Source organism: Chiloscyllium plagiosum, chromosome 31 (genome assembly GCF_004010195.1).
Source record: "Chiloscyllium plagiosum isolate BGI_BamShark_2017 chromosome 31, ASM401019v2, whole genome shotgun sequence".
NCBI classification, from domain to species: Eukaryota; Metazoa; Chordata; class Chondrichthyes; order Orectolobiformes; family Hemiscylliidae; genus Chiloscyllium; species Chiloscyllium plagiosum.
Window position 1 is genome coordinate 17,489,565 of NC_057740.1, and position 10,065 is coordinate 17,499,629.

General features: G+C 42.6%; 1 protein-coding gene across 2 annotated transcripts in view; it reads left to right on the forward strand.

Moving 5' to 3' along the window:
- LOC122565276 (dedicator of cytokinesis protein 7-like) overlaps positions 1-10,065 on the forward strand; it is a 191,018-nt gene that overhangs the window by 178,734 nt on the left and 2,219 nt on the right. For both annotated transcript variants that reach the window (XM_043721061.1, XM_043721062.1), the window contains exons 44-45: positions 3,985-4,128; positions 6,035-6,141. In XM_043721061.1, the coding sequence (XP_043576996.1) occupies positions 3,985-4,128; positions 6,035-6,141 (251 nt within the window). The remainder of the gene's footprint in view (positions 1-3,984; positions 4,129-6,034; positions 6,142-10,065) is intronic.

Genomic DNA, 10,065 nt, shown 5'->3' on the forward strand with positions numbered 1-10,065 from the left:
AGCCTGCTGGACAAACTTTCCTCATTCCTGAAGAAGGGCTTATGCCCGAAACGTCGATTCTCCTGTTCCCTGGATGCTGCCTGACCTGCTACGCTTTTCCAGCAACACATTTTCAGCTCTAATTTTATGTGACCCCCTTTGTTCTGGATTCTCACACCAAAGGAAACAATTTATCTATAGCTACCCAATCAACCCTTTTAAACCTTTAAATACTCAGTTTGCTTTATCCAAAGGAATACAAGCCAAGTTTATGCAACTTGCACTGATAATTCAGCCTTTTAAACTCTGGTAACATTCTGTTTGGTCACTCTATCTGTCCTCCAAGGCCACTGTGTCCTGTGTCCTTACCTCCCTTTGTATCCTGTCCTCCTTTCATAAAAGCCAACTTTCCATTGGACTGTTTAATTGTATTTTATACATACACACCCGCTTTATGTACAGGAACACATAAATTATTTTGCCCCTGCGGAGTTTCCCACTGTTTAGAAAATACTCTAACTTGTTATTATTGGATCCAAAGTGAATTATCTCATATCTTTCCACACTAAATGCCATTTCTAAATTTGTTCACTCATTGAATCTGTATATGTTCCTCTGTAACATTTTACTGCCATCTATATTTCAACATAGTGCCTTCTGCAACTGTGGAACTACAACTCTAACCCATTCACCAAATCTTTGATAAATTTGATAAAAATCTGAGAATCCAACATAAAACCATATGGAACATCACTAGTCATTCTTAGCAATAAAAGAGTATACCCTTTGTCCCAAAACTCTGAAATGAATTCCCAATCACGCCAGGACTTGAGGTAATAATAAGATTGGCATTCCAGTTGGAATGCTACATTGTTCAGATGGCAACTTTACTATGAGACATTAAAGCTTCTATCTATGGTCCAAGTAGATTCTGAAGAACCCATGGCAGGATTGGAGGAGGAACCTAAACCCAATCCCATCAAATTCTATTGCTATATATTGGATCTTACTGTGTAAAGGTGAAGTCACTATAGTCCCAGAAGGCTGCTCTCTCATTAGAGAGAGACAACTAGTGATGATTTGACATGAGGTTTACCACACCTCAGGTGAAGGGAGAGATTGAGAAGAAGAGTCCTTCATGGTAACTTCAGCTGGTGCACAAATTGAACCCACATTGATGGTGTCACTTTACATCAGCAAACCAGCCACCCAGGCAACTGAGCTAACCAATATTGTTTGAAGTGTTTACCACAATGCCAGTCAAGACAACTCAATCCAAAAAATTGCTTGTGAGGTGCATCTTGATCTTTAAATGTGACACTGTGCAATATAAATTCACATACAATTTATTGAAGCATTAACTAGGCCATGCAACAAGGTGTCAGATAGATAGTAAAAATGATATTTTAATGAAGGGACTTTAAGTTTTTCTGTAAATTATTGTAAAATATTACTATATGGACCTTGACTGGTAGATTGCCCCAGATATAGCAGCAAACCAATTCCTGGAGCAAAGATTGCGCAAAATGTAAAACAGTAATTGCAGGAATATTATTGGGCGGATAGAAATATTCTGTAACTAAGAAACTGAATATCAAGTGAATATTAGGGAATCATACATTTCAAACCAGAAACAAAATAATTTTGTGTTCATGTGTCTTTTTTTGTATATTTGTGGATATGTGATTATATGACTGTGTTTAAATAGGTGTTTGTGTTTATTTGTACTATTTATTTGTGTCTTCATCTGCATGTTAGTACTTGTAGTACTTGGAACACAGTTTATGTGTATTTAAGTGTGTGTATTTATTTGAACATGGTAAAATGTCCCAAAGTACTTCACAGGAGCACAGTGAAAGAAAAATTGACACTGAGCCAAAGAAAGAGACATTGGGATAGGGGAACAAAAATTTGGCTTGAGGTAAGTTTAAAGAGATTCTTAAAGGAGGAAAGAGAGTTGGTTCAAACAGAAATCCTAAAAGTTCAGCATAGAAATATGGTGCAACTACTCAGAAAATGTTCACTTGTATCTAGTATCTCTGCCAGTGTTGGATAGAATGTTAACTGTTTCTCTTTCCACAAGTGTTGCCAGATCTGCTGAGTTTCTTCAGCATTCTCTGTGTTTGTTTCAATGTTTGACTTTATTTGTAACCACCTCAAAATGGGGGTCAGTGGATTTTCCATGTCAAGAACACCAACAAACAGTGCATTCTCAAACAGACCAGAAGGATCAAGCACCTGCCTCTTACAAGCAATGCACCCCTTTAAAAATGCAAATCAGGATCATATGCCCATCAGAAGGACCTGATTTTCATATAAGGATAGAACTGGTCAGAATGTGCAAGCTGCAGTCTGCAACCACCCTCATTGTGAGACAAGCTGGGAGGCCCAAGGAAGCGTTAAGTTATTGTTCCAGGAGCAGAGCAAGAATGGGGCAGAAACTGTACTCCTTTCAGAGTAGCTGCTAGTTCCTTCAGCCATATTGCTTGCAGAATCTGGTCCCAACATTTTTCAGTCACAGAGATAACTGAAGTACTTCTCTGTTGAACTTGACTTCTTCCAGACTCTGCACTTATCACTGCTAATCCAGTTAGCATAGTCTGTTGCTCTGAGCAACAAAGCTGCTCTGGTAGACAGTGATTTAAAACAAATATGTTGATCATGATAGAAGATGATTATTGTCACTAAAGAGAATTCACCTCCCTCCATGTCAACTTGCCAGCAGGACCATTAAATAGCACAAGCTTCAATTGTCTTTGTTAAGAGAGGTATTATGTGTAGGCGGAATACTGATCCATGGTTTGCAACAAATATTGGGCACATTATCAACATTGAGCTAGTGAAGTTCAGGTTGACATCTGCATTGATGGTGCAACTGTTGCCAAACAGCAAACAGGCACTTTCTAGATGCCTGAATTATTGGACTCCTTGCCAACTAGGTTTTTAAATGCACCTGTGGGGGCCTGAGGTCTAATGGATAAGGCTAGTGTGTACTTGCTGTTCAGGCTCTCTTCACATCATCCCTCCCAAAAAAAGTGGGAAGTGTTTTGCAAGGTTCATTTCTGTGAAGTCCAGAGTAGCAAGAACATTATATTGCGTCTGTTTAGTCTTTACACTCCCACTTGCCCCCTTTCCACTTGACCAACTGCAATTTGATAACCAGATAATCTGGTTTGGTTGAGCCATAAATATCAGCCCAAAATTAGGCAGAATCCATGGATCAATACAGTACTACCCTTACATGTGATACCTCTTTAAAAGACACAATTAAAGTTGAATGTATGTGGGTAGAAGATTTTAATATATTCAAAGGTTACAAAACAATCCCTTTTCCAACCAAAATTAGCAACAGCCAAAAAAGGTGTCTTTAGAAATCCTGCTGGAGCTTAAGTAATTAAAACTAACTAGCTTGTAAGTAAAACAATCATAACTGGTGAGCGTTACCCTATACTGCCCAGAATATCCTGTTCATTCGGATGGTGTTTGATAGGATTTGTGTTCATTGAAAGAACGGGCTCATATGTTTCCACTGTTATGTAGAACCAGCAGTACTTTTATGGGCAGCACGGTGGCTCAGTGGTTAGCACTATTGCCTCACAGCGCCAGAGGCCTGGGTTCAATTCCTGCCTTGGGCAACTGTCTGTTTGGAGTTTGCACATTCACCCCGTGTCTGCGTGGATTTACTCCGGGTGCTCCAGTTTCCTCCCACAGTCCAAAGATGTGCAGGTTAGGTGAATTGGCCGTGCTAAATTGCCCGTAGTGTTAGGTGAAGGGGTAAATGTAGGGGAATGGGTCTGGGTGGGGTGCTCTTCGGAAGGTCGGTGTGGACTTGTTGGGGTTACACAGTGGGAATGACGATGTCAGGTGAGGGGTATAAATACAAAGAACTGGTTGGGGTCATTCGGCTGAATTTTCTGCCAGTTTGCCAGAACTCAAACTCTCTCTGACTCTCTTTCTCTATGCCACTGCTCTATTCAATTCCACTTAATAATCTGTGTTTTGCAGATTAGCCTGAGACCGATCGAAGCCGTGATTGAGGACATGCAAAAGAAGACACATGAGCTGGCAAAGGCAACAAGTGTAAACCCACCCAACATGAAGCTGTTACAGATGGTGCTGCAGGGCTCTGTGGGCACCACTGTAAACCAGGTTTGTGCATTGGTCCGGGCAGGGGTGACAAGTTTTGAGAAGATTTGTAGCTCAGGTTGAAGTTCTGGATGTAGGTTTGCTCACAGAGCTGGAAGGTTCATTTCCAGACGTTTCGTCTCCCTACTAGGTAACATCTTCAGTGGCCGCCGGACGAAGCACTGTTGATAATTCCTGCTTTCTATTTATATGTTTGGGTTTCTTTGGGTTGGTGATGTCATTTCCTCTGGTGGTGTCATTTCCTGTTCCTTTTATCAGGGGGTGGTAGATGGGGTCTAACTCGATGTGTTTGTTGATAGAGTTACAGTTGGAATGCCATGCTTCCAGGTACTTTTGTGCGAGTCTCTGTTTGGCTTGTCCTAGGATGGATGTGTTGTCCCAGTTGAAATGGTGAGGAGAAAGTGAGGTCTGCAGATGCTGGAGATCAGAGCTGAAAATGTGTTGCTGGAAAAGCGCAGCAGGTCAGGCAGCATCCAGGGAACAGGAGAATCGACGTTTTGGGCGTAAGCCCTTCTTCAGGAATCATTCCTGAAGAAGGGCTTATGCCCGAAACGTCGATTCTCCTGTTCCCTGGATGCTGCCTGACCAGTTGAAGTGGTGTCCTTCTTTATCTGTATGTAAGGATACTAGTGAGAGAGGGTCATGTTGTTTTGTGGCTAGTTGATGTTCATGTATCCTGGTGGCTAGTTTTCTGCCTGGTGATCCAATGTAGTGTTTGTTACAGTTCTTGCAAGGTATTTTGTAAATGACAAAAAACCCTACACAGACAACAAGCAAAACTAATGTCATTTACAAAATACCATGCAAGAACTGTAACAACACTAGATTGGACCAACAGGCAGAAAACTAGCCACCAGGATACATGAACATCAACTAGCCACAAAACGACATGACCTTCTCTCACTAGTATCCTCACATACAGATAAGGAAGGACATCACTTTGACTGGGACAACACATCCATCCTAGGACAAGCCAAACAGAGACACACACGAGAATTCCTAGAAGCATGGCATTCCAACCGGAACACACTCAACAAACGCATCGAGTTAGACCCCATCTACCACCCCCTGAGAAAAAGAACAGGAAATTACATCACCACAGGAAATGACATCACCAACCCAAAGAAACCCAAACATATAAATAGAAAGCAGGAATTATCAGCAATGCTTCACCCAGAGACCCACTGAATATGTTACCTTCTGGAAATGAACCTTCCAGCTCAGTGAGCAAACCTACATCCATAGGTATCCACAGGCATGTCTCTCATAATGACAAGTTTGTGGGAAAGTGGGATTAAGATGTTGTTTAAGATGGAACATAGTTTGGGTCCACTGTAGTTCTCAGCACCCCCACTGTGATGCCAGGCTTGTGTTTCTATTTATATTACTAATGGTGGCATGGCTTAGCATTTCTCAGTCCTCTGATGTAAATGTTCCAATTTTTTTAGATTAGATTAGATTACTTCGGCCCAACAAGTCCACACCGACCCGCCAAAGCGCACCCACCCAGACCCATTCCCCTACGTTTACCCCTGCACTACGGGCAATTTAGCGTGGCCAATTCACCTGACCTGCACATTTTTGGACTGTGGGAGGAAACCGGAGCACCCGGAGGAAACCCACGCAGACTCGGGGAGAATGTGCAAACTCCACACAGTCAGTCGCCTGAGGCAGAAATTGAACCCGGGTCTCTGACGCTGTGAGGCAGCAGTGCTAACCACTGTGCCACCGTGCCGCCCACTATAACTTATAACCAGCAAATCAAAGGTGCATTAAAGGGCTGAGCCAGACTGGAACAAGCTGAACAGTACAAGGAGAGACTATCTAAGACAGTGTGATCCACTGGATGTACCAAGTCATAACACACAGCAGACACTACATGCTAATGTTTTGTGGGCTTTTGGTGCAGGGTCCCTTGGAAGTGGCTCAAGTATTTTTGTCTGAAATTCCTGATGATCCAAAACTGTTCAGACACCACAACAAACTCCGAATCTGTTTCAAGGAGTTTCTGAAACGGTAAGAATTTGTTTCTAGTTTAACAGCATCAACTTTACGCTCAGTGTATTGCACTTCTTGCTTTATATAGAATATGACTCAGATGTTCCTGGAACACTATTAGTTCATCATAGAGTTTGGGTAACTCTTCTTGCCCATTCCAAATTTCTTTAGCGAAGATGATGATGAACTGCTTTCTTGAACATTGTAGTCTGTGCAGTCTAGATACATTCACACTGCTGATTTTAACCCAGTGACTGTGAAGGAACGACAATATAGTTACATGTCAGGAAGGAGTGGCTTGGAGAGAAACCTGGAGGTGGTGTAGCATCAGCTACGCACATCCTTCAAGGTGATAGAGGTTGCTGGTTTGGAAGGTGCTATACTTTTCACTTACTCTATAATTACAAATCTGCTCCCTAGGTTTCCCACTGCTTCCAGTTTGTTCAGCCTCCCTCTCCCACACTTCATTGCTGTAAACATCTTTCATTGTTAGCCTTGGTCCAGTTGGCAGTGCCCTCACCTTTGAGTCAGAGGGATTGTAGGTTCAAGGGCCACTGTGGATCCATGATCATGTAAACTAGGCTGAGGGGATGCTGTACATTTGGAGGTGACATGGGATTAGAGTAGATAGGAGCTTGATGACCAATGGACCAAAGAGCCTCTTTCGAAGGTCTACACTCCAGGAACTTCTCAGCAGCCAAATACAGAGACATTACAACAAGTGACTTGGTCACGAAGCTTGGTCAACAAAGTAGGTTTCAAGCTTAAAGGAGAAAAGTAGAGAGGTTTCAGAGGGGATATCCATAGCTTAGGCCCATTGTGCTGAAAGCATGAGTAGTAATGGTTGGGGCTGGAAATTAGGATGGGCATGCCAAACAGTGCAATAGAGAAGGCCAAACAATCTCACAACCACTGGATCATAACTAAACTCAGCAGTGCTGCCACATTCAGGCATAGAATCATAGAATTGTTACAGCCCACAAGAAGCCAGTCAGCCCGTCATGTAGCACTGCTTATTACTGACTCATTACCATGGCGGGTGGTAGACAATTAAACAGAAGGTGGAGTTTGCACAAGCATCCCCATCAACGATGGGGGAGCCCAGCACATCAGTGCAAATGATAAGGTGGAAGTATTTGTAACAATCTTCAGCTCCTCCATTAAGTCTCCTGCATCACAGATGCCAGGCTTCAACCAATTTGATTCACGCCATATGATGTTAAAAAAGGTCAAAGGCACTGCATTCTGCAAAGGCAATGAGCCCTGACAACATTCCAGCAATAGTACTGAAGACTTGTGTTCCAGAACTAGCCGCAGCCCCTAGGTGAGCTGTTCCAGTGCAGCTGCAACATTGACATCTATCCAACAATGTGCAAGATTACTCAGGTATGTCCTTTGTACAAAAAGCAGGATCAATCCAATCCATACAATTATCGTACTATCAATCTGTTCTCAATTACCAGCAAAGTAATGGAACGGTTCATTGACAGTGTACTTACTCACTGACACTCAGTTTGGGTTCTGCCCAGGCTACTCGGATCCTGACCTCTATGCAGCCTTGGTCAAAGCAAAGACAAAAGAGCTAAACTCCAGAGGTCAGGTAAGCGTGACTGCCTTTGACAACAGGCCAGCATTTGACTACATATGGCATTAAGGAACTGTAGAAAAACTGGACTCAGTGGGAATTAGAGGAAGCTGTTGGAGTCACACTTAACACAAAGGAAGAGGTGTTGCAGTTGTTAGAGGTCAATCATCGCAGCCCTGGGACATCACTGCAGGAGTTCATCAGCATAGTGTCCTAGGCCCAACCATCTTCAGCTGTTTTATCAACTACCTTCCCTCCATCAAAATGTCAAATGTGGTGATGTTTGTACAATGTTCAGCACCATTTGTGACTGTTCTGATACTGAAGCAATCCATGTCCAAATACAGCAAGCCGTGGACAACATCCAGGCTTGGTCTGAAAAGTAGCCAGTAACATTCATGCCACACACATTCCAGGGAATGACCATCTCCGATAAGAGAGAATCGAACCATTCAAGGGAATGACCATTGCTGAATCCTCCACTATCAACATTCTGGGACTTACCATAGACCAGAAACTGAACTGGATCAACCATATAAATGTTGTGACTACAGGAGAAGATCAGAGGCTAGAAACTCTGTGGAATGTGTTATGGACCAAAACAACTCCCTCAAAACATTAAGAAGATAGTCTGGACCCTAATGTTTTCTTATTTTAAATGTAAGTGTAGGCAAATTCAGTAAAATAGATTGTCTCACATGTAATTCCAGCAGCAGGAAGAGAACTCCAGCTTTTAGCTGTAACAGAAAGAGGAATATGAGCTTCCACATCCAGCTTCAAGACCTGAGCAACTGCTACTGAAAGCTAAAACTAAAAGAAATCCTAGTTCTGTGGGAGCTTGACCCCATCCATTCAGGCTGCTTTTATTGTTCCAACTTTAAAAATCAACCCAAAGCCTCACAAACAGGTTTATTTTTATTGGCTTTGGAGCTGATTGTTGGGGATCACTGTATCAACCTTCATTCATTAAAACAGCCAGACAGAATGCACCTCTTAAAGCCACACATCACTTACGTCACACATGTAACTCACTTCTTGTCTCCTGTCACTGTCTATTAGGCACAAGCCAGCAGCGAGAAGTAATACTGTCCACTTACCTAAACAAGGACAGCTTCACCAGCATTCAAGAAGCTTGACACCATCTAAGACAAAGCAGCTACTTAATTGGTACCACATCCACCACTTTTAACATCTAGTCCCTTAATCACTGACACATGGTAGTGATACTGTGTACCATCAAGCCAGTTTTGTACTGGTAATGTCAGTGAGCCAGCAAGCTACCAATAGTCTAACTAACAATTAATGTTTTGTGTTTGAATCCTACGATGGCAGATGCTGAAATTTGAATTCAATAAAAGGCTAGCCTAATGGTGACTATGCAACCACTCGCAAATATTGTAAAATCCTATCGAGTTCGTTAATATCCTCGAGGGAAGGAAATCTGCCATTCTCGTCTGGTTTGGCCTATATGTGACTCCAGACCCACAGCAATGTGGTTGACTCTTAACTGCCTCTGGGCAATTAGTGATGGGCAATAAATGCTGGCCTGGCCAGTGATGCCTATATCTTTGGATGAATAACAATAAAATCCATGTACCCTCTCAAATGGGCCAACAAAATCCCATTTGAAAGAAGCAGAGGAGCTTTCTTTGTGTCCCTCAAACAACATCAGACAATCGACATATTATCTGGATATCTCCTTCATCGTTGTGTACAAATTAACAACTGCATTTCCCCACAGAGATCATTGGCTTTAAAAGATGGACGAGAATGTTGGCAGAAATAGGGAATCTTCGCAATGAGGAGAAACTGGATATGTTGGAGTTGTTTTATTTACAGCTCATGAGGCTAACGGGAAATTTAATAGAGATGTATGATACAGTGGCTAGGAATGATCTGTTTCCCTTGTCAGTGAAGTCAGTAATTGGGGTCATAGATTTAAAATAGTTGGCATTGGCAGCAGGATTAGAGGAGACCTCAGGAGTAATTAGTTTCCCCCAAAATCTGGTGGGGGTCTGGAATTCACTGTTTCAAAGGCTGGTAGAGGCAGACACCCTCATGGTACGGAAATAATGAGGTGATGAAAGCTGTGGTACTATATTGAGTAGGAATTTGAATATTGGATTAGGTATTAGGATTTAGGATCTGTAATAAGCCATTCAAGCAGCTCAACTGTTTGGTAAGATCTTAGCTGGTCTGGTTATGGTCTCAATTCAAAGTTCCTTTCTCCAACTCCCCACCCTCTCGCTTACCCTCAACTCCCCACCCTCACGCTTACCCTCAACTCCCCACCCTTCACTTTACCCTCAACTCCCCACCCTCTCGCTTACCCTCAACTCCCCACCCTCACGCTTACC